Raw genomic sequence first — 25,791 nt, 5'->3', positions numbered from 1 at the left:
ATATTTGAGTCACGTTTTTTACCAAATTCCAATAACTGTGTTAGCGTCTTAACATTAATTTTTTTTATTTGATTAACACAAAAAGTTAAAACAAATATAAAAATAAATAGAAAATCACTACTTGAAGTAAAACAAGTAAAATAACACAAATAAATATGGTGCTACGAACACAAAGATTTACAAGGTTCAACCAATGTGAACTATGTCCTTTGCCTTAGTGTAAGTTGATTTGATTGATTATAGGGTGAGAACTTGGAGATATAACTATAAACTCCTGAAGAAATACGATTAGAGAGTGAGAGAGAATTATAGAGGGTAATATGTTTGATCTAAGGGTTAGAATCACTTCAACAAGGCTTAACATGTCCTCTTATACAGAGAGAAACAAAATTACAAAAACATAAAGGATTTAGGAAAAAAAAGAAGAAAAACACTCATAAGCACCAAGGCATTCACTTGACCGAGCAAAAGGCTTGCTTAATCAACCAAAGTGATGGTGCCCACTTGTAAGTTCTTGGACCATTGCATATTCGATCGAGCATGAGGGTTCAATTAAGCCAAGACTCACGAATAATTGACTTTGAATGCTTTTTTCACATTCCTTTAAGCAATATCGAATTTCTATGTTCTTACACCAAAATGGCCGGAAACCCCTTTCTTGGGCACTTTTTACACCATGTCTTCCCATCCTTAACCAACACAACACATATCATGTGCTCCAAGCTAGAAGAGACAAAGTTTAGCTCAAAATGGCTCCACCTTGGGATGACTTAAGGCACATCCCAACAAACTTCATCTTAATTTGAGTCCATCCAAGTTAATCAACTCTCTAAACACTTCAACGTCACAAACAATCTATTTTGATCACCACATACACACCAGAGGCGGAGCAAAAATGACAAATTCTTTGAAAATCCTGTGTAATTTTAAAAGTTATAATATTTTTCAAACAATTTTGTATCTTTAAATACTTAAGTTATACCATGTAATTTTATATTAAGGCCCTTAATAATTTGAGGCCCTATGCATCAAACATATTAAACATGCTCAGAACCTCCCTTGATACACAAGCACACTAAAACACACATGCATATGTACATGTACTCAAGCACACCCAACCATATGCACATAAAAAGTGAATTTGTTGGTGGGTAAGTGTTATCATATAGGCAAAATCGTCATCATGCTTATCTTCACCAAGCCTAATCTCTTCTTATCAACCTCCTCTCGGATGAACTGATACTTGATATGAAGACGAAGTTTTCATAATATCGAATGTGTTGTTAATGATGTTGGCATTACAACAAAATATATGTACCGACCAAAATAATATCAATTAAAGAACGAAAATAATAACTTCCATGTCCAACAAACATAAATGAGAAAAAATAAAAGTGAAAAATCCTAAATATAATGATTTGTTACATCTCGTCCAATGCCTTTCGGATATCACCCTGCACAATTATTTTCCAGAAACATAAGATGATTTATCACTTATCTTTTCATGGAACTCGAATCTAGATTCGAGAAAAGAATGGGAAGAATGCTAGTTTAATTACCTCAATGGACAGAGGAGTTCCTGTACCGTATCGTTGAATGACTTTCCCATCCTAACCAACAAGGAACTTTGTGAAGTTCCACTTAATACCATTACCACAAATTGAAGCTTTACTTGCTTTTTAAAAGTTTGTACACTGGTGCTGTTTTTGGTCCATTCACACATACCTGTTGCAACAATATGAAATACAGAGTAGGTGACAAGCGTAAATGTATGTAAGTGTAAGCATGAAAAGTTGGGGAAGTAAGTGATTGATAGAGTATATAGCATATCCCGACGCTTCAACCATCAGCTTAAGCTTTTGGTTGAGTCGGTTTCTTGAGATAACAAAAAAGAGTCACCGGTTCGAATCTCATTCAAATTCAAACCTCATTTCAAGTAGATATTTAGCACCGTGTATGAGGGCTGAGGGCATGTGTTGCATCTAGTCAGTTCCTTTACAACAATATATATGAGTTTTTAACTCGGTTTGAGACTTGAGACATAAGTTCTTTTATTTTTGCTTCTTTAGGGTTCTTGAGTCGGGTTTACATATTTTCATAGTATTTGGTCTACAACATTAAGTAAGTGCAAATCATGTGAATTATGTCTATATTATCCTTATTTGTGCTTAATACTTGCTACTTGCAGGTTTTCGGCTTTATATGATTGATGCAAAAGTACCAAGAATAGTGCAAAAGAACAATTTTGGTCACATAAACCGTCGTGAAATGACTTTTGTGGTCAACGCGAATGATTTCACGATTGTTCCAAACTATATTTCAGTCGCGATAAGCTCAAAATGTTCAAAATACGGTCGCATTATGATGATGTGTGCAACATTTTGCATGATGGTATCAATGAAGCAAGCATTATGATTAGGAGCCAAGAGGTGTCGAGAGGAGCACGTAGGAGATGAAAAACACAGATTCGCTCTATGGGAGCCAAGAAACACTCTTATTGAAAAACAAATACCAGAAAAGTGCATGAAGTACTACTCTTACCCAGAAAGCCCATCAACTAGTAGCTTTTTCCCTGACCATGCTTTTGTTCCTCCGTAACCAAAAACCACATACCGAGCATAGAAAAGCACAACCTTGTAAATCTAAAACATCAGATCCTCGTGCAAGATAATACGACCCCTGGTTTCATCACTATCTACAAGAGGATACAACTTCGAGATTCGAAGCTTGAACCGATATTAGGTGAAAATTTTCAAGAAATTTGGAAGGTCCTTCTTGCACAATACGACTTCTTTGCTCGCTGTGATCACAAATTCCTCAACTAAAGTACTAGCATGGCCAAAGGACCATAAAAGACATGGGAGAAATATTACTGAAGGATGAGTGAACTCATCTCATTACATGATGGGCATAGTTTAGAGTAATATACCAGAAATTGTTCGTAAAATTGTTGTGACATCTCAACTTCAAAGGCCATACCTCATTCGTTTGTAGTTTGTTTTGTACACGAGTTTTTTATTGAAAAGTTCTAAATCTATACCTTTATCTACAAGACTCAGGGTAGATATCGCCTTGATTCTTGAAATGCTATAGAGTAGTAAATAAGATATCTTCGGAACATATATGATCTTAGAAGCATTTCAACTCATTTCTATCTTTACTCAAATATATTATGATCATTGTATAACCTCAACACATCACAACTTCCAAATATCTTGTGTCCAGTTCATATTTTTAATACATTTTAACCAGTGTAACATAATTCGCTAGCTAATTCGATTTTTGAATTCACGATTCGCTCAAATTTGCCCAAGAATAGCCCAAAACGGATTATAATTCGCTTTTTTCGATTCGTGATTTGCAAGGAGATTGGCGAATCATGTGACATTAGTTTAAACACATAATCAAACCCCAAACTCACTGAAATCTTCATTCTTTGACAAAGCATGATTTCACACAACCAAGAAATGTAATACAGACATTATCATAATAAATAGTAATAGTCCTAACAAATAGCCCAAAAATTCTCCTACTAACTTCTGAAAAATGTCAAGAGATTAACTTACCTTTTGAAAAATGGGGTACTCAGCTTTGAATCTTGTACATGCAAAATGTGCAGCATCTTCACTTGACCCAGGTTCTTGCTTAAGAAACTGGTGGCAAGGAAATGCCAAAACCTCAAAACCTAAGACAACAAACATATAAATATTCAACTCGTTTCGCTACTCTTCAAATTTTCCCTCCCATAACCATCAAATTTTCTTAGAAAAAGTTAAATTTTGATTGTTAATAGCAAAAACATAAGTCACCTATAATATAAAGTATAAACTATCATCATATATATAGAATAATTAATAGTAACACAACAGGAAAACAACAATGTCAAAGTCTTGAGAATCATGGGTTGGGTTACGTTTAATTTTCACTACCTAGAAAAAGATCAATTCTTCTCCGCTCCCTCTTGCATGTGGGGTATTCACCTTACCCTAAAATTAAAAAAACAATACCAAACTCTAGATCCCAACAATATGGATCTGTTAGACATGGGAGGATCTAGTGTGTAGAGGTCAAATGACATCACTTAAATACAAAATAAAATCAAAACAATATAGGTAAGTGTACCCTAGATTCAAAACCCATAAAGTGGGTTTTAAACAATAAAATTTGACATCATTCTTTTTTACTGGATCTGCCACTAATGCTATATGAACCAAAACAAATCAATATAGAAAATCATTGCTATAAAAACTTTAACTATTCGTATTTCTATCGAGAAAATCAATTCCAACTATCGTCAACATACATTTTTCTCTTCTATTCATTCCTATCCATGACAAAGAAGATAAAAAAAATTACCTTTATCCCTATGTCTAAGGTACAATTCAGTCAATTGGGTATAATTGATATTAGAAAACCCACTGTTAATGCAATCCAATAACAAAAAAAAGCACAAGTTATTGAACAAGACAAATCAAAACATCTAATATAAGTAATTTTTTTGAAGAAAAATTACCATTTGGAAGCTACATTAACGACCAACAAAACCTTTCCCTCATACAAGCTTAGATCAACTTCCGATCCTTTACTATCCTGTCCAACCAAATCTCAATCTATATTATAATCAATTAGGGTTTTGATCAAAAGAAATAAACAATTCTTCATAAATTACAAAGAAAAATAAAATTCAAAAATAAAATCAAACCTTGACAACAAATTCATGGATAGATTTTTTTTGGGACAGATTCAACAGAACCCATTTGAGATACAAAAATTAATAACTAAAAATGGTTCGTCTTTTTTGTAAAAAGCAACAATCATACATTCGCAAAAAGATGAATCATTTTTTATATTAATCTTTATTATAAATAATTCAAGCAAAAATGCTTGTTAAGCTTAAATCTAATTTCCCGGCATGGCGTTGGTGGTAGTTAAAATTTTTATGCTCTTAATCATCCTTCATGCATATGATTTAGTTGCACCAATTCTTTTTATTTTCCTAATTTCAAATAAATATGCAATTTTGATAATCATTTTATATATAAATGTTTGTTCACATAATTTTGTAGCATTTTTGGTATGGAATGAAGAGAATCTTAGAAATATTCAAATACAAAATACACAAATATTTTTTAATTTGAAGTGTTAACACTCACCAAAACAATGATTATGAGTTGGACTTAAATTGAATTTTAAAATGAATAAAAGTCTAATTTTTTAACGCTGACTTTTTGTAATTTGAAATTTTATTTATTCTTACTTTGCTTCGAATCATAAATTTGGACCTCCTCTAAAGTCAATTTTATTATTTTATTGAGAATCAAATTCATTTAACATTACATAAACTCGCAACAATAATGATTTTTGAATAGGTTATGATTTATCCGAATTCAACTTAATAAAAAAAAATAACTCAATCAATTCAACTTAATAACTCAAATATGGCTTCTACTCAATAATATATTTGAATAGGCACATCAAATTTGTAACAGTGTTGAAGTCATGAAGAAAATTGTTTCATAATAGGATCCATAACACCAATGATGAATACAAAAAAGAAAGTCAAAATAAGCAAAACATATCTAAAAGTGCAAATTATCTAAATTAAACTAAAAAATAAATATTTAACAAACTCGAATTTTATGTTCAATCTGAGGAAATCCAACTCCAACTCAAATTTTATGATTAAATGCAAATTATATAATTTTATAAAGTTAGGTTAGATGTAAAATTATATCAGAGCCAAAATATGTTCTTTTACATAGATGAACATTCTTAGTTAAAATTTGACTTAAAATTTTAAATATTTAATAGAACACATAAAAGTGAATTTTTTAAAATAGTCAAACTCGGTTTTATGTTCAAATCAAAGTGATCTCTAATGCACATAAGGATAGGAAGATAGAGCATATTCCTTAAAATTGAGAGAGACTAAAAGGTTATGAACAAAATTTCTTTACAACAGTGCAGATAGAGTGTACCTGCAAATACAGAAGCCCCAAATAACAATCAACAATTTCCTAGAAGGGCTTCCTTGTATAACACTACTGCTAAATCATGACTCAACAGTGGGGTGGTGGGGGAGGAAAGAATTACTTCTATGGATGATACAAGCTCAGCAGAATTAATTCGACTGTTGGGGGTGCACAATAATGTAACAGAGCACATGTATAAATTATATATACAAGAAAACGAGCTACTAAGAGCTGCCCCGGTCTCAGTTTTTGCAACTTGCAATTACTATTGGACTTTACGGAGTCCCTCGATCCTGTGCACAAAGCCGGATTATCTGGACCAAAAATTCTGTCTAACCTGAACAGATCATTTTGAAATAAATATGATCAAAAGATTGAGCAGTTAGCAACATGATTTGAAGGTGCTAAAATTCTTGGAGAATGAAAACACTTACAGCCGTTGCCAAAAAGAAATACTACGATCCTCATCTTGGCCGCCAATAGCCAGGAGCTGCAACATACAATATTGAAATGACACAACTTTAGATAAAAAATAGGAAAACAAATTAATAGGGTACTAAATACATAAGAAGATGACATTACCATCACAAGGTGGTCTACTAGGAAAATGATTTTGATGGTGCATAGGATGAGGAAAAGCCCACCCATGGTTGTGTGGTGGTCTCGGTTCACAAGGACCTGAGTATATAGGTGAATTATTGATTATCATTGTAACAAATAATAGTATACATTTGTAAAGTACATATCCATCTGTTGACTCGGTAGTATAAAAGATAATAACTTGGGCAACTTACCGGGAAATGGAGGTCTAGAGTATCCCCAGCCATCTGTTAACTCGTGTCTTGGCGGTCTGACATTATCTTGGTCTCCATAAAACTGTCCACCATCCGCACTCGGGCCAAAGCGAGATTGATCGAAGTATGGAGGTGCAACGTCCCTTTGTGGCCGTACTTGTTGATCCGCAGGAATATAAGAAAAATGATTTGATGAAGATGGGTAAGGAGGCCTAATATTATAAGAATTGCCATATAAATTCCCATCCATTGGCCGAATATTATTCCCTGGTGGTACAGGATTATGCATTACAGGATAGGAATTGTAAGAACTGGTTGATGGAGGCATCTGCATTGGATGATGCATCACAGAAGCCTGAGGTCTTGATGGAATTGCTTCTTGGGTGCTCTGCAATAAAAAATATATATATATATATATAAATCAATAAAGAGAACTAAATTTATATCCAGAGAAATAGTCAAGGATCTAAAACACAAAGGACCCCTAATCTGCAGGAACCCATACCAGATCACCAAAATACGTATTTTAAGGGTTCCTCCAGATCTCTTATTCACCCTCTTACATTTGAGGGGGCAATTTTAAAAAAAAAAAAATAGCAACAAGTTTATTTTGAGGTTTGCAATGAAAATTCACCTGGTGTTGTTAAAAGTAGCTCTAGAAAAGAGAAATGCGAATGGAAGGGAGGGGGAACCAAACAATAAAAATTGTATTAAAGGATTTAGGCATACATTTCTACCAACATGAAGCTGTGAATCAATATCCATGTGAGACATAGCAGATACATGGGGAGCAAGTGGAGGAGGAGGAGGTGGTGGTGGCGGCGGAGGAGGAGGAGGAGGAAGAGGGGGAAGTGGTGGTGGAGATGTAGGCAAAGGAGGTGCTCGAGGAGGCACATCATGAGGTAATGGGGGGACAAAAGCGGAGAAACGCTCCTTACAACTCTGTGCATCCTGAGCAGCATCAACAGCAGTAACAGCATTTGGATCTATTTTAATATCACTTGAGGGTGCCACATCCTCCATTTCAAGTTCGCCATCAACATCTTCCAAGATATGCCGGTGCTTCTCTGTTGCAACGACTGCAGTCATTTCATGCAACTCTTGATTTTTAGCATTATGCTCGGGAGTAACAGCCTCAAAACTTCCTTCGTCGGAATCACTCCCTTCTTCTTCTTCTTCTTTAAGCATACGGGGCATGCAAAATCCAGGGAGCTGAAAACTTGAATTGCTGGAAAAAGAGTGGTGAAATTATCAAAATTTGTAATGATAGCAACGCATTAAAGACAGCACTCTACTCAATAGAATAGTTGAGATGGTAAATAACAGCCACCCTGTTGAGGTATAAGTATAACAATCATATGGCAGGACAAGGTTCTTGAACTCAACAAAATACCACAATTCTACAAATTTTTCAAGGAACCAGAAGTTCAAGTATATTGTCTTAGTTAACCCACTGCAGCTGTGTCCAAAATACCATTAGAATTTCACAACTTCACATCTGACAATTTCTAGAAATTAGAATAATGGAATTCTTTTCATATTGCTTTTCGTGTAGGTCACATCTCCATATACTTAACAACAAATTTACTGTCAATAAACCAATAGACATGCTTTCCTTCACGGTGAACAAAAATGGCAATTAAGTATTATGGGATATCATGAAAGGATGCAAATAACCTGCTATACCATAAATCCAAACAAAACGGCCTCAATCCCCCAAAGAGAAAGCAACATATCTGAAAAGGTACATCCCATGCTTATAAAAAGGAGAGATCTCCAGAACAGCCACACTATGCAGGAAAGAAAACATTCTCCCCCACCCCACGCACCATGGCAAAAAAATTGCGGTAACGGACACGTTTGGGGAAATGGTTGCAATGTCGTGGAAAACGATTGTAAAGGAGTAATAACGCGAACCGTGGCCAATGCGGTGTAAATTTTTGGGACAAAAATCACATAAGGGAGTTTTGAACTTGTAATTGCATTTTTGTTGTTGAACTAATATTATTATGCAATAATATGCCCATAGCTATTATAATTGCATTCCAGGAGGTAACTTAAAATTAATTAACTAATTAGTTAATTTTTTGTTTAGCTTAAATTATGAGTAGCTATAATTTACGTGATCTTAATATTAAAGCTAATAGGGTATAATTTTATAAATGAAATTTTAACAGGGAGACTAATAACATTCTAACGGTAAAATATCGGGTGTCACACATTACATAACGGTCAATGCAGCTGTGAAAACTCATGCACCGTTATATAACGGAGTTTAACATCACGACAACTCTCAAACAGGGTACATAACAAGCATTATGTAACAAACGAGGGAGTTTTTATTTCATGATACGCACCAAAACGAGATAACAAACCAAGTCCTGGGCACCAATGAAATGACAATTACTCCTTATGTCCTACATGAACAAGTTAAACCAACAAAACACTTGCTTAAATAGCGCAAGAATGAATGCGATTTCAGCATATAAACAATCAACAAATCCCAAGTTTCTCACAGATGTAAAATCCACATATCAAAAATTTAACTTCAGTATGTAACACTTGAACCTTCCCCATCTGCCACCAAATACTTCAAACATTTCTCAGATCTAACTACAGTATAATAACATCTTGTTATCTTCGTATAAAGAAGCACAAAATACAAGTCACAAAAAGGTTTCCCATGCCCAAAGACAATCACACAAGAAATATGAAATGTGCCATTTTCAAAAAAAAAAAAAAATAACATTCCATTTGCCATTAAGTGGCTCCCGCCTAGGTAGAGTGCATAGGCTTAGATGAAAGCAATCTTACACTTTAATATAAAAAGCGTTTTTTTAAGTAAGGACTATAGAATATACATTAATGACTACAATCTTTATAAGAAGACATGGTTTTTCTACTATAGTTGTTGAAGATGGATAATTCCCAAGGCATTAGAGAGAGAGAGAGAGGGGGGAGAGAGAGAGCATAGGGGAGTGAGAAAGACTAAAAAGAGAACAACAGAAAAGAAAAGAAAAGAAAAAAGATGCATCTCATTTGTTCTCAATTGAACTAAAGTTGCTTCAACAGAGAAGGTTAGCACCTTAGCACACCCCTTACCTAGATACACTTATTCAAAAAAAACAGTTCTCAATCAAAGCGACATACCCAAACTCTATTTGAAAAACCTCCTAATTCCTCAAGTGGCTGAACTCATAATCAATCACAGCACAGCTCGTCAAATAAAAGCAAGGCAGCAAAGAACAAGTAGAATGAAAGACCTTCTCCAATATAATTCAAGATCAAATTGGGGAGGACTAGAATATTACAGTGAGGATAAGAGCAGTACTCAGGAAACGATAAGCCATCAATCTAAGAGCCTAACAAAAGTGACAAACCCATGGAAAATTATCTTTTATCATTACTGTTGCACTACCACGATAGTTACACTAACACTCGCAATAGCCACCAGTGTAACCCCACTGCATCACCATTGCTGCTAAGATTTTCTCACTACCATACCCACCACATACAATAAATTAACTGCTAACCACAGATTTGATCCAGTAACCCTGTATCTGTGGGCCTGAAAACTAACTACTCACCAAATTTTGATCCTAGAATGACCAGGATCACAATCACATTAGCCTCAAACATACCACAAACCTTCAGCCAATAAAATTTAATCCAAGATGACAAGATCTGAGAAATAAATTGGGAGAGTTTGATGTTGACATGCTTGGGCGGTGGTTCAACATATTGTAGTGTCTATTAAAAAGGAGAATATAGTGGTTGCGTACATTCGACTCCCCCAAACCCCACCCTAGCTGGGAGGCACTAAATGGCATTGAGGAAATGGAATATAGTTACACTTTGGAAGTGGGGGTTCAAACAAAAATGATGGCACTCGAGGGTAATAGGATTGTGGGAGTGCCGTCATATCGTAGAAGATTTTGAGTAAAAAAACAAGGATGACGGATTTTGCAACCAAAAAAGAGCAAAGGGTTTAAAAACATTCACTTCGCTAAACAAACATGTAGGGAGACTGGGAGAGTGTTTGCTTGCCTTTCCTTTTGTTTCTCCTTTTTGCTTCCTTTCCAATTTCACCAACCAAACAGACCTTTAAGTAGCACTACTGAGATGTGATAGTGACCAAATTCCCTTCTCACTAATTTTTAAAATGAAAAAAAGCACATCTGAAGCATTTATTAGCAATATAGCTATAACCACTAAATCATTAATAAAACCATTTTAACACCTACAACTAACAGATGGAGAATGAACTGTAAAGTGCAACGTTACAGCAGTTTTTATCTCATTGGCATTGAAAACAGGACATTTGTTTCCCTATACATACAAATTAATCAGTGGTGAGCCACTCACAACCACTTAAGCAATAAAAAAGCCACTTTAATATTAGTCACTCCCTTCGTCCCCCTAATTTTGCCTGATATTAGAGTAAAAGAAGGCCACATCGCATCGCATCGGATCGGCCGCACTGTAAAGATTTTCAAAACAAGAGAACCTATATTTCCCGCGTTGTAAAGGTGTACAAGAACCGCGTTTTGGGCCGCATCAAGGGATATCTTATGGTTTTGACCGATATTTAGGCGACATAACCGCATCACTCCTATTACCACATCAACATTCTGTTATCGCGATCACGACTGTTATCACATTTTCACACTATGCTATACTATTTTAGTCCATCCCAATAAGTTTGCCCAATTATATTAGACATGACCCCACTATAATACTAGGTTAAAACCTACAATTTATTTTTTTCCTACATCGGAATATACGATAAGCCCACTAAAGGACAGACCCCACATGCAATACCCTAACCCACTATAATACCCACTTTCCCAAAATCTTTGTGCCATAAACTGAGAGGCCAGGAGAAATCTTAGTCAATCATCTTGTTTACATCTAAATATATCATGAAAACGTATCATAACGAATTCACAAACTATTGAACATGCATAAATGCACCATCAATGCATATGTTCTATTTTTACATTTCATGTTTGAGATGATAATGACTACTAAAATCATTGATAAAATCATGTGTATTTCTAATATCTGCAAAATTGTAAATGATGTTCGGTATCAACTATCAAGGATAAATTGAAACCACCTCTTTGTTATTGCAATGGCAAGCTTGCGTAAAGTGATAAATCCAACTTGACTAAGTGGCAGCCTAGTTTAGAATCCACTTAATGGCATTGAGCTAATTGAATGTTGTATAACGATGCATAATGATAAGCTTTTGGAAACTCAACTAGCATTTAAGGACATGTTAAGCGCATAAATAAAGAACATATTCAAGCAAGACAATGAACATGCCCCAAGTTATTTCAAATGACGGAAACCATGAACAGATTCATATAATAATAGTAAGCTTTGTTTCTATTTAATAGCACTTCTTCATTTTACATGATAGCTTTTTGAAAGAATTATAGCTACCAAAAAGAAACAAAGGGTAGTTCATAGTATAGGTCAAGACAGAAATGACACTACCTTCCATACTCATCAACCATCATGCCTTCCATATCTCGTAAAGGATCATCAAAAGATCTCTCAGTCCTTGACATTCGCCGAGAATAACCACCAGTAGAAGAGGAACAGTTAAGTGAATCAAGCTTCCGTATGTGTTGACAAATGATGGATTCCGGGAGGATCCTCCTTTCCAGCCAAAGCCTTAAGACCTGAACAAAAGATAGATAACATGTCACTATAACCTGACCATCAGCGTACCACACAACTGAAGATGACAAAATGTTCAGATCTGAACACAATGCAAGTTACAATTAAAAAGGGCTTGTTATTACACTTGCCTTCAAGCATTGCCTACGGTTCTCTCTTGCAGCTTGTCCAGGCGGAGCAGCAGATGATAGCATACGCGCAAGTGCATCCTTAACAGCTGAGAAATATGCCCCACCAACTTCACCTAGATTAAAAAGAAATAAAAAAAATTAAGTTGAAAACAGACAACAAAAAAGGCGCATGCCGACTAAAGGTGCTTCATGGGGGAGTTGGATCAAGGCAGGGCAAGACAAATTTGGGTTGGGCCAAATGTGGGTCTGTAAATGTATTTGCAGGTGCAGGACGGTCACAGACTCACAGGTCATGCGAGCTGGGTTGCGAGTTAAATAATTCTAAACGGGTCGTTGACGACCTTTCATTTTACCAGCAAGTTCCACTAGGCTTAAAAGGTCGTGTGCATTGAAAGCTCTAGCTCATTGATGAACAACCAAGCCCATGCACTTCTTGACATTTCATCAAGCATGTTCAATGCAAATACTAGCTGCAAAAGATACTCTTCGATTTATTTAATTATTTTGAAACAATGTCAACTCTATTATAAATATTTACAACTAAACTCTATTATTAAATGTTTATAACTCAAAACTCAAAACATATAGCCTCTGTATATTTCAAATTTTAATGAAGTCCAATGAACTAGTTATCAAAAATAAAAAAATCCTAGAAAACCAAAAGTGAACGCCCAAATCGAACCACACATAATCAAAACGAAACTATTAAGTAAGAAAATGGAAACTATTGTTCTAGATTGGGTCACGTGAAGTACCCACCTGCAAAGAAATTGTAATCTATAAAATCTATTGTAAAGAATTAAAGTGGGGAAATAGACCCATTAGTGAATGATAATTCATTTATTGATCTTCTAAAACCCATTATTGACTCTCTTAAACAAAGCCTATTAAAAATCCACACCATCCGTGACCCACCCGCTAATGGCACTTCAGATAAAACCCAACCCATAAACTTTCGACTAACCCGCCCCATTCACCACCTCTAATACTGATAATGATTTGATAGTAAAATCAGGCTGAATTGATTTCTTTCAAAATGAAAAATAGTTTACTTGACAATCTTAAAGTAAAACATGTACCTTTCAAACCTCGAGAGCATTGGGCAACAGAATCCACCAGGAAGAATAAATCAACTCGCTTATGTAAGATTGACTCTTTCTCCAAATATTGAACAAGAAGGTCAACCACCTGAAGACCATAAAATCTAACGTAAACAATCAAAAACATAATAAAGTATTCATTTTCAAGAATTTTTTTCAGAAAATAAGAAGTTTCAACATTAATTGAATAATAGTCAACTAACAACAGGCATTTAGTCTTTCATACATGTTTGTTTCTTTCATACTTAATCAACGGTATTTGCTATCCTAAACTCTAAAAGCTTCCATCATTACATAATCAACTGGTCTAGGGGTGGGGAAGAAATCCATAATTATCATTTAATAAGTGCTTCTATATGACATTGTAAATGGTAAGCTTTTGTCATATACCTGTGACAAGTATAACCTAGACTTCCAATTGGATACTACAAGTCACTTGCTAATTACAGACTATGCACATGAAACACAAACGTAAATTAAAAGCATTCCTAAAGAAGTACAAACACATTTGACTTTTGAGACATTGAGTGTCCTGTGAGTGAGAAAGGTGATAAGTCAACAACTCAGTTGACAACTCTTATTAATTCATCAAGAAGATAAAAACGTTGATCATTACAAAAAATTTACCATACCTCAGAAGCACAACCAAATTTTACACAGTCAACTGCTATTCGTGTTGCCCGGCCTATGCTTTCTTTAGTTCTAGTCAGTGACCCAAGCGTCAACTCAAGAGATGCAAGCGCAGCTTTCACTTCTGCAAGATTCGTTCTTTCCCCTGATTTATTCTGGTGATGAAAACTTATATCTAAATTTTCAGTTTCAGCTGCATCCATAGCATGCATACTATGAAGCAATTTGGCATCAATGGCGAGACTGTTATCTGAGGCAACCAATAGACTATTTGGAGGGGATACGTGCTTCTGCTTATCTGCTTCAGCAGGGACTGTACTTGCAATTTTACTAGCATCACTCAGATCACAAGGCATTCCACCAGAAACTGAAGCACAAAGTGATGTTTTCAGTGACGATGCATCCAATGGAGATGATGAGGCATTCACATCTGTCTCATTTTTTGAAACTTCGTCCACTGCCTTACACCTGCCATTACAGTCAAAATAGAAAACAGTTTAATAAACAAGTACAAAAGAAATCTCACAGAATGGAAGACATAAATGTGACAATCAACACAACTTACATGTGTCTGACTTCAGTGGTGCTATCCACTGGAGCCTTTAAATTTTCGTTTGGAGCCAAAATTCGAACATCCTCAGTACAGAGGTTAAAAATACTATTGCTGCATCTTACATTTACATCTTTTTCTTTCCCTATTACAGAATGCAACTTATCATCAGGCTTTTCACACGTTGCCTCAGCCTGAACCATTTCTACTTCTTTTACATTGCTCAAAACCTCCAAAGGAAGCTGAGTTAATGAAGTAGCTAAAGATTGCAAGGGCTTGGAATCAGTAACATTGCTCAAGATGGCTTGAACAGGGGGCACATTGTCAGGTACCCCAGTATTCTTAGACAAAAAAAGTTCTTTATTCTCTGAACAAACAGCCGGCCCCTTAACATTATCTTTTAAGTCGGCCTTTTCAACAGAAACCCTATCAGCTGAGTCGGACATAGAAACCTCTTGAAAAGACTTGGCTACAACATCATATCTAGATGGAGAGCAACGCAAAGAATTATTACAGTTCAGGAAATCATAATGGGATTCTAAATTATTGTCAACTTTAGCATTCACAGGCATGTCGGAATGGATCTCTATTTGATGGAGATCTGACTCATCGATATCCACTCCTGTTTTTGTTGACAAAGACACTGCCATTGGTGGTTGACTCTCTTCTGCAGCATTAGCTGACATCGCCTCTAAAGCTCGATGAAGGCGCTTTGATGGAGGCAAAGCAGCTTCACCATCAATTACACAGCCCAAGGGGGAACTTGCTTTAGTCTTCCAAGGCTGGGGTTTATCCCCTGGAATGTAAATACCATTATCCACAGGTGAACAAGCTACTGACTCATTTACAACACAGTTCTCAGTCTTAAGAGATTGAGGCTTATCCTCTGCAATCCCACCATGATTATCTACAGGGACAGACACCAGCAATTCATTCACGATTGACAAATTATTGGCTTGATGACTTTCATCACATTGTGAAGAAGTGCTAGCCAAATTAGATGAACTAGTTGAAACAAAGTCTACTAACTTTTGCTCAGTCTTCTCGAGAAAATCAAGCTTCTGATGCTCCTCGGCCAGCATTTTTCCCATTCGAACCCTCGCTCGTTTTACTAGTGGTAAGTGTTCATCGCTTTCATCCTTGGGTTGACTATCAATCAAATTTCCACAAGAAGCTTGTAATGCCAATGTATCTTTCAGAACCCCTGTCTCATTATTTACTTCTGGATCTGACTTTGAAGTAGATTCTAGACCATCATTTTGAGCACGTTTCCTTCCTGAATTCCTTTTCTTCCTCACAACAGCAGTCTTGGCTTGAAAATTAAGCCTTCTAAATAACTCAAGACCTTCAAAACTTCCACTGAGAAAATCTGGTTGTTCACTTTTATGGTCAGATTCAATGGCACTACCTTCGTTATTACTGAGATTTTCAGAGTCAGCCATAGCAATTTCAGATCCATTATCATCAACAGTTCCATTGGAATTACAAACAGGTGAATTCACGACACTGGGAATATTCAAATCAGGTGATCTTTTACTTCTCTTAGCTCTTATAAGTGCACCATCCAGAAAGCCATTTACACCATCATCAGAATTTTTATCATAAGTACATTTTGAGTCACCGTTTTGTAGACCACGTGGATGAAGCCTTAACGAACTCCTGGACTTTTGACCTAATACCTTCTTTTTATTATCAGATCCTTGCGGCTGACTGCTTCTGGACTTTTTCCTTAAAGTATAAGTGCAAGGCATGGACACGCTGGGTGCAACAGCATTATTATCATGATCTTCGGAAGGCACTCTTCTTTGCAACGATTCCACTTCAGTTAGTGCTCCAACATCTTCCAAAGCAGTGCCTGGTTCATCTTTTGGTCTGGAAGAGTTGAAGGATTTTACAATGGACTTATGCGCTCCATCAGGAACTGTGGCATCTGTAGCACTAAGATCACCATTTATAGCATTTTCATCACGAGTTCTGCCAGAGCCCAGATGATCATCCTGATTTTTTACCTTCAGCTTCTCATAACAATCAACAATCTCCTTCAGAGCACGAACAAAATCGGCACTTCTTCTATGGCTCTTCCCCAGAAGAAGTTCTTTTTTCTCTTCTGTGAACTCTTCTACATCAGCAAGATTACACAAGGCTCTGCGAGTATACATCCAACAATGCATTAGCTAAGTGGACCCAACCAGACATCAGAAACATAACAAAATAATTTTGCAACTAAGAGCATACAGTTTACTATATCATTGAAATAAAGAAACACAACACCAAAAATAATGCCAAAGCTTGATTGCAAAAGAATCATGTCAGCTATATGATCACCAAACAGAGGCGCTTCTAAGTACCCATTACTGTTTACCAAGAATCAAGAAGCACCATACTACGTACCTGATATCCTTTGTCTCACTCACGAAAAGGTAACTATAAAGTGCATAAAAACGAATTCTGAGATCTTAAATAACACCAGACATTGTAACAAAACTTAAAACAAGAGTCATAACTTACAGTAGAGCACCCTGGATTTTTAAAGAAAAAGGAAAGCCAAGAATTTTAAAGAAATTTTAAAGAAAAAGGAAAACTTAAAACAAGAGTCATAACTTGCCCATAGATACTAAAGAGAGTTTAAAGGAAAGTTGTCAAACCACCCCCTCCCAACAATGAAGAGGTCCCAATAATTTTAAAGAAAAAGGAAAGCCAAGAATCATATTTGATTTTTAAAATGCAAACCAGACGAAGGCAGATCAGAAATAGAATGGACAAGTGAATATCTCAAAATGAAGTAGTCTTAGTTTGCAATTGTCACCTACCAAGTCCTACCTAATGAATGTCATTTTTTTGAAAACTAATGGTTTTTTTGATTCAACTACCTATTATAACGATTCCATCAAATCAACTCTAGCAATTGACGGTGCAATATGAACTTTTCATCACATAAGTGCCCACTATTCTCAATTTCCCCACCTCTAACCCTTCCTCCCTCAAATCTTATTTCTTCACAAGTAAAACCAACGAAAAATACTATAAAAATCCATCCCCAAACCTCAGCAAAAATGTTCAACTAAGATTCTTTTTTATCTGGTACTCCCTTGAGTGGCTTCCTCTAAGCTACTAAGATGATATTTTTATTAGAAGAATTATCAACACATAACCACAAACAAGTATATTCTCTTACTTCAAAAGACTAAAGAAAAGCTTAACTTAGCAATGATTCAATAAACAATTACTGTGCAGTGCTGGATAATAAAAAGGGCCAAACAAAATTATTAAATAAACACAGCCATGGACAAAAAATAAGGTTGTTCTAGCTACAATGTAACGGACTTGCCTAACCACAAAACCCCATTCCATAACCAATTATTTAAATTCATGGAGTAACAGCCATTATAAGTTGATATTCCAACATATTAGCCTTCATTATCTATTTTAAGTCTATTGAGTTCTAAAAGGTTTGTTATAAGCTTTGAGTTAAATGTATATTCCAAAAAACTTGAATCGCTATGATAAAATGTACTTTTTTAAAGCTAAAAATTCGCATCACATGTAAGCATAAAGAATCATACACCTTGAACTGCCGCGCACCGTGACATTGCAACTGCTATTGCAACGAATTTGGCTTCTAGCGAATCATATTGATCAAAAAATTAAAGCAAACGAGAGGATAGTTAAATGGAAATAGAATAACTCTTTCATCCCGAAGTCTTCAATGTTTTAAAAAGTGGCTGGCGGCAAACATTTAGAAGATTTGATACAAATAAATACAATGGACTAGGCTTTTTAAAGGGATCAAAAATGGAGGAGAAATTAATGCGAAGGGAAGACCATTCCTAGCCGTTAGAAAAAATGGTTTGATTGTAGCAATGATCATGAGATCCAACAATGGGCGTTGTACCACCAAACATAAACATGACCATGATAGTGCTAGAAGGAGCCTGATGTGCAAGGTACCAATTCAATAGAAAAACTTTACAACTTAGACAATACAGTAAGTTGTAATCTTATTTTAGCTCAATATTTTTGTAAAATCACTAAAATATACCTATTCACAACAAACATCATATTCTAATTCCTACCTATCTACCAAAAAGCTCAAAATTCAAAGCCAAACCCGCATCTACTATGTTGTCAATTAGAAGCTAGCGAAATTGAAAAATCCTCATACAATTTCGTCATGCATTAATTAAACAACATGTTGTACACATGTTCACAAATAACCATGTTGAACAAACATAGGTTTTGATGTCTTGTTGGATATAAACTAGGCCCATAGCACCATAGAGATGATGAATGCTAATAAAGTAGCTTTGTACAAAAGACCAATATAGTAATACTCCCTTGTCCCAAATACCTCACTCCCTAAATTTTTAGAAATAAGCTCAGTAGTTATCAAAAAACATTTCAATCTTTGTATGCGTAATGACCAGTAATGGGCTATTTTAATTGAAGAAAGAAATGAGATTTATGGCAAACATCATTAACAATGGATATACTCCCGCCATCTCTAACGGTGGATCATGTGAACAAAAATTGACAATGAGGCATATATTTAAGTACATTCTAAAATAAAAAACAGGACAAACCTTTAAGAGGGAAAAAATATACGAATATAATGGCGTATTTGAAGAAACAATGTTGGGAAAAAGCATAACATTACACTAAAAAGGACTTCAGAGTGGTTCCCCTATGTGGTGTAAAATTTGTCACATTTATAAATCTTTGCAATAACAAAATGACCATCGGAACATGAAAAAAAAGACAACCATTCGAGAAATAATGTTTCAACACTCAAAAATGGTATATTTCAACCAATTCCAACATCAAAGCTTCAAAATTAACAAACTCACATTTGATCAGTTCCAAAGAAGTAAACAAGTACTTTTCTCCAATCTGATTTATAACCATATTTCTCGGGCTCACTTACCTAGCACCACAAAGAAAATGTTTCTGTGAGCAAAAAAAAAGGAAAGATAATACAATAAAAAAATTTGAAAGCTAAATAAACTAGCTTAAACAAATGCAAGGAGGCAAAAGGAGAACATAAGATATAGATAACGAGTATGCATCAAACTGACATAAAAGAAACACGACATGCATATTACATCCGTAATTAAACACAAGCAATAGCAAAAATACTTCTCAAATCTATTATGCCAATTAAATCCTATAAAAGGTTAAAACAACAATCAATGTTACATGCACTCTCGAATGAGTATTTGATACGAGTTTTGATACAAGTAAAAGAAAAGGGGGTATGATCCTAATTTTGGCCCTATCGTGGGATTTGGTGGTATAAGTAACTAGAATAGTTGAAAAACTTAAAAAGCAAATTAATGATTTGTTTTTAAAGAGAAACAAAATAGGGGAGATGTAGTTGTCATATAAGCCAAGATCGAATCGAGAGATCCAAAGATGATCGTCCAATTGCTAATGAAACCTATAAAGAATACACAACATGAAATAACAAAGTGAAAATAGAAATGAGGATACTAGATAGGATGTGAGAGCGGAAAGGAAAAGATGAAGGTGAAGATAAAAATCAAAAAAAACATACAAGAGAAGAGAGAATATAACTGAGTATTTTACAAGGATAGTCAATAGACCATTATAGAACATTTTGGGCGTTTTCTCATTCAAACCAACATGCCCAAAGAATGTCTCGTATGGCTTCAGTGTTGACACAAATATCTAGTAAGGGATTGAACTAATAACTTGTTTTCCCTCTAAACAAAATCCCTTAAGTACCATACAAAAGCCTTCATGGTTATAGTAAGCAAAAATTGAGCCCTTTGACGTAAAATTCCTAAAGAACCATACAAAAGTTTTCATGCTTATAATAAGCAATTAAAAACCCCTTTGACATAAAATTCCTAAATAATCATACAAAAGCCTTCATGATAAGAAACACTTTTGGCTATAAATATATTTATATTTTTAGAATTTATGTAGGACTTTTTACTGGCGTTTTTACACTTTTACCCTCTGCTTTTGTGAAATCTAGTGATACATTCTTTTTGTCGACTACCCAAATAACACTAACTTTTGTAAAAATTGGCCAACATTACCATACAGCCAAAGCAAACATCAAATATAATTTCATAAATTCCAATTTCACATTGACTGATCGTAATTTCGTAATCGTTTCTTCTTATTTTAGGACAAAAAAAACGGATGGGTTAATCATAAAATTTAACCACAGAGGAGTTTTCAATTTGAATATCACATTTGCATGTATGTTATGCATCTCACATTACAAACTTCCATGAGAATCATAATTTCAAAAAATTTAGATGCATCAACATAACATCTAAGAAACAGGGAATATATAGAAGAAACTAATAGGCTTAAACACAAGTTGCCGATTTGATGCACTTCCATCCACTTATAACATGTCATTTATCCATCACAAAATTGTACTTATATTCCTTATAACAAAAAAATATCACAAAAAAATATATAATGAACTTAATTATTTCTATTTTTAATAGAATTCCACATTCTAGATAATAAATTCCAACCATTTTCACATGAATCCAGATATGCAAAGTTACTAACTACTCTAAAACATTAATAAAAAAAAACATGTGAAATTTACAAATCAAATTATTTAGTGAGAAATCTCTAAAATTCAAAAAAGTCAACTAAGAAATCAACATAGATATACCGTAAGGTGGAAAACTACTCAAAAAATGAGTACACCAAGAAAGAATAAGCCTTTTATGGAATATGAGAAATTTCACTTTGAACACCAAATTGACTTCATACGTCTTACTCATGGAAGTATTCATTTCAAAATGGATTCAAAAAACAAGTGGACATTTCATATCATCTTTTCTAGCCATAACATTGTTATCTAGAGATGGACATAGGTCCAAGGCCTTATTGGACCGCCCTAGGGCCTAGACATGACCCTAATTTTAAAGGTTTACTCGAGACTTGATGGGTCTGAATCTAAGTCTAAAAATACTCCTTCCAATTCAATTTCCCTGCCCAATTTCACATGCTAATGTAATTATTGAAGCCTTAATATCTCTAACTTACTATAATTAAAACTAAAATTTATAAAAAGTTCACATTAATGATCTTTGCATTGATATGAAACAAACAACATTCTACTTGACTATGCTTACTTATAAATTCAGAATAAATACAAATTAAGAGTGATTGATAAAAAAATGTCAAAAAACAAATGAGACAACTAAATTGAATTGGACAAGAGTAACTTTTATATAAACCCGACCTAGACCTAGACCTAGACCTAGACCTAGACCTAGACCAAGACCAAGACCAATACCGAACAAGACGAACAGATCCATGACCCAATCAGCCAATCCAAAATCAATTTAAATTTTACATATTTGGACTGGCTTTAAAACCTATATTCGACCTATAGATCTAATTTAAAACTAATTAGACACTGAATTTTTTAAAATAGTTAAGAATAAACAATTAGATTAACACCCATTAAGGTCACATTTAAGACCCTAAACCCATCATGATAGGTGTGGATCAAGGTTTGATGGGAATAGTGTAAAAACAAAGTTAAATAGCATCAACGCCGCATAATAAAGGCTTTCACTAAAAAAAAATCAATATTTCTCACGTTGTAAATGTGTAAAAAGCGTATTTTGGACAGTATCAAGTCATATCTTACGATTTTGACCAATATTTAGGTGTTAAGATAACTACGTCACTTTTGTTGCCGCATCATAGATTGATTGCCGCAATTCACGACCATTATCACATTTTTACACTAGTCTTCATAGTGCCAATGACCATTTCCAAACTTATAACACTAACACATAAATAAAACCACTTGAGGCATCACCAAAACAATTGCATCTCATCTTCTTCCAAAACAAATACTAACAGTATGAGCATTGTTTGAAGTAAGCCCCGAAAGCAAGATACAAAATACACTCTTTAATTTCAAGCACACATGAGGCCTTTAATAGACCTCCAAGCATGGTACAACAAAGGTAACATCATTGTTATGATAACACATTATAACAATTTTTAAGTTTATTGTGACAGCAATATAAGCCTCAACAACTACAAAACCACTTACATTGACCGTGAAAGAGGTTTGCAACCAACAGCATCCAAAATATTTGCATCATGCCTCAATTCTAATATTTATAACTTGCTAACAAAGTGAAAGAGAGGAAAATAAGAAGCCTCGTGAAATTTTAAAATTTAAGTTCTCAATATTGCATCAATGTTAAAAGAGATCTACTTTGGCTTTTGATAACCCAAAAAATGCTTCATCAAACCAACGTACTCAAAAGGTTATTTTCAAGTACGATTCCAATTAATTCATAATATGTACTATCTCTGTCTCTTGAAGTTTGACATCCTTGTCTCAAATAGCTCTCACATTGAATTTTGAAGTTTGTTAAAGTCAAAGGGAAGGAAAAAAAATATGATATTTTTTGAAATGTGCCATTTACTTTCGTTCAAAAATAATTATGGAATGACAGAAACCATCCATGCCTCTATTTATAAAGAAATATCTTCCTCATAAAGCATATAACTTAAGACCAAAGTTTAACAATCAACAAATTTCTACAAACCCATTTCACTATGCCAAAACTTGTAGGTCAAAATCTTTAGGCATTACACTTGAATGAAGCATCTGCTACATAATACTGTAAATGAAGCATCTCACCAAGAAAATGTTTAAAACATTCAGATTGATAACCAATTCAAGACTGAGTTAAGAATGGACACAATGAATGTCGGCACAGCCCTCGAGTAGAACATTTCAATTGATTGCAAGACAATAGAAAAACCAAGTATACATCAGATCAGATCAAACATAAAAAATAAAAAAAGACATAACCTTCACTAAAATCGCAACCCTAGTATCATACGCACCCATCTCAATGAAGTTGGCTTCTAATCTAAATCCAAATCACCACGGAAGAAAAGATCTAATTAATCCACCCAGTTCATAATGCTTTTCAGGCCTCAATCACACTCATCTAGGGTTGATAAGCCATATTAAACAAAACAAGGACCTTAATAAAATAAAAAAGAAACCAAAATCTAAACAGTCCTTGAACACGTTCAAAGAAGCCATTACAACCCAACAACATGCCAATAAAGGGACACACATGAGACCAAATAAGTAAAAACAAACCAATTTTCGTATAGCCCATCCATCATACTTTTATCACCAGAGAAATAAGAAATATAGCAAACAATTATTCACAAGATCCACCCAAAAATTTCAGAAACTGCAAACCCTAAATTTTGCATACAAACGGCTACACGTTCAGAAACGAAAAAATAAATAAATAATAAAAACTAAATAGCAATACAAACTGAAGTTAATTACTGCCCATAAGCCCGAAAAATAGCAGAAAAATAGCCAGAAAAAGGTAAAAAGGAAAAGAGTTAGGCATACATACCGTCGCCGGCCAAGCCGGAAAACCTTTGACCTTAGCAAGAACAAGATCGCCCACTTTCCACTGGCGGCGAGCAGCAGCAGCAGCAGCAGCTTTGCTGGCACTCTTCCGTCGACTGGGCGCCATGAAAATACAACTCCAATTTCTCTCTCGCGGAAGAAAAATTCAAAAAAAGGAAAAATAAATAAAAATCCACCTTGATTTGAAAATTTAAAAAGAACCCAAAAAAATCTACGTCATGCGAACAAAAAATTCCCGAAATCAAATCCAAATTCAAATCCCAATAAGGCTAAGGAAAGGATGATAGCGCCGGCACCACTCGGTATCGCAAAATCGAAGCGAGTAGTTCCGAAGTCGGTAGGATTTTGTCTAGTAGGCATTGAAACGAATCAAAACCCTAATTCAATCAATTGTTAGAGATTTGGGAAACTGAAATGGATTCAAAATTAATTCAGTGGGGATATTGAAGAGAAATGAGGAGTGACTGCGGTTGCGGATAACCCTAACAAAGAGAGATAGTGAGGGGAAGAAAGATTTTGGGGGAAAATATTTCAGGAAAAGGAAAAATAAGGGGAGCAGTAGACAACTAACGTGCGCCGTTTTGGGATTCTCTTGGTCTTAGTGGAACTCAAGCTTTGGTTAGTATGTAGTCATCCACTTTACTTAATCATGTTTATGCAAATACTCCTACAAAGTTAGAGACCATCTCTAATTAGGTGGGATTGTTATATATTTTTTAAAATATTATAAGTAGACATTAATAATAATATAAGTAGACATTTAAAATATTGAAAGTAAATATTAAAGATACGGTAAGTAAGCATTAAGAATAATATAAGGTGGCATTAAGAATAATATAAGTAGGCATTAATCTTTAATAGGATGGACTTGTGGTACGTCTCTCAAAGAGACAGTCTCTCAAGAGACTAGCTGAGGTTAATAACAAGCTCTCTAATAGAATACGATACAAATTGTTATATGAGATGGTCTTATTTTGAGACATGCTCTATAAATGGGTCAATTAGCAATATCGATTATAAGAATATACACACTTTGCTTTGAAGCAGTCTTATTGAAAAATGGTCTCTCACAGTTTTTATAAGAGAATTATAGGTTAGTCTAGTGATTGAGAATTTTTTGCTCCATTCTTGTGATAAAGGTTTGATTCTCACAGCAAAGTTTAATTGTTTTTTTCTTACGTACAAAAATTTTCTAGTCTACCGTCAAATGAAAAAAAGCTCTATCACCAACACATTGTTCATTCATGGAGATTATAAAAGCATTAGCATTGTGTAATACGGGAAGAGAGGGTGGAGTTAATTTCACTCGGGATTGTGGTTGTTTTGAATGAGCAGGTGAAAAGTATAGTGTTTAAGTTAGTTGTTTAAGCGAGCAGTTATCGATACTTGCATCTCGTAGATGGATACATCAATGTCCTCATTCGACATTGCCCTTCAAGTTCTATACTTTTCATTGTGATGTTTGTCTACTCTAATTTCCACTTTACAATAATACCTTT

General features: G+C 34.7%; 2 protein-coding genes across 4 annotated transcripts; both read right to left on the bottom strand.

The window, feature by feature from the left end:
• Positions 1–1,249: 1,249 nt before the first annotated feature.
• Positions 1,250–4,811, bottom strand: LOC130814038 (uncharacterized). 2 transcript variants are annotated; one of them, XR_009042275.1, is made up of 5 exons: positions 4,703–4,811; positions 4,514–4,590; positions 3,567–3,685; positions 1,560–1,725; positions 1,250–1,454 (listed from the first exon to the last, which is right to left on the bottom strand). XR_009042275.1 is itself a non-coding variant. In XM_057680021.1 (2 exons), exons 1-2 carry the CDS (start codon positions 1,826–1,828, stop codon positions 1,337–1,339), a joined length of 387 nt encoding a protein of 128 aa, XP_057536004.1. In that variant the 5' UTR covers positions 1,829–1,936; the 3' UTR covers positions 1,250–1,336. The 2 variants fall into 2 exon arrangements, 1 of the variants encoding a protein (XP_057536004.1); XM_057680021.1 differs by lacking the exons at positions 3,567–3,685; positions 4,514–4,590; positions 4,703–4,811 and having other exon boundaries at positions 1,560–1,936.
• Positions 4,812–5,889: 1,078 nt separating this feature from the next.
• On the bottom strand, positions 5,890–24,889 carry LOC130814034 (protein HUA2-LIKE 2-like). 2 transcript variants are annotated; one of them, XM_057680017.1, is made up of 12 exons: positions 24,276–24,889; positions 19,710–19,786; positions 14,881–17,010; positions 14,318–14,783; positions 13,665–13,773; positions 12,586–12,698; positions 12,269–12,456; positions 7,496–7,994; positions 6,767–7,154; positions 6,555–6,650; positions 6,407–6,462; positions 5,890–6,309 (listed from the first exon to the last, which is right to left on the bottom strand). In XM_057680017.1, the coding sequence occupies exons 1-11, from the start codon at positions 24,396–24,398 to the stop codon at positions 6,437–6,439; spliced, it is 4,215 nt and encodes a 1,404-aa protein (XP_057536000.1). In that variant the 5' UTR covers positions 24,399–24,889; the 3' UTR covers positions 5,890–6,309; positions 6,407–6,436. The 2 variants fall into 2 exon arrangements, with proteins under 2 accessions (XP_057536000.1, XP_057536001.1); XM_057680018.1 differs by lacking the exons at positions 5,890–6,309; positions 6,407–6,462; positions 6,555–6,650 and having other exon boundaries at positions 6,955–7,154; positions 7,401–7,994; positions 24,276–24,884.
• Between the last annotated feature and the right edge of the window lie 902 nt (positions 24,890–25,791).

The sequence above is a fragment of the Amaranthus tricolor genome, chromosome 5 (genome assembly GCF_026212465.1).
Source record: "Amaranthus tricolor cultivar Red isolate AtriRed21 chromosome 5, ASM2621246v1, whole genome shotgun sequence".
Taxonomy (NCBI): Eukaryota; Viridiplantae; Streptophyta; class Magnoliopsida; order Caryophyllales; family Amaranthaceae; genus Amaranthus; species Amaranthus tricolor.
This window is presented reverse-complemented; position numbering and strand designations above follow the sequence as displayed.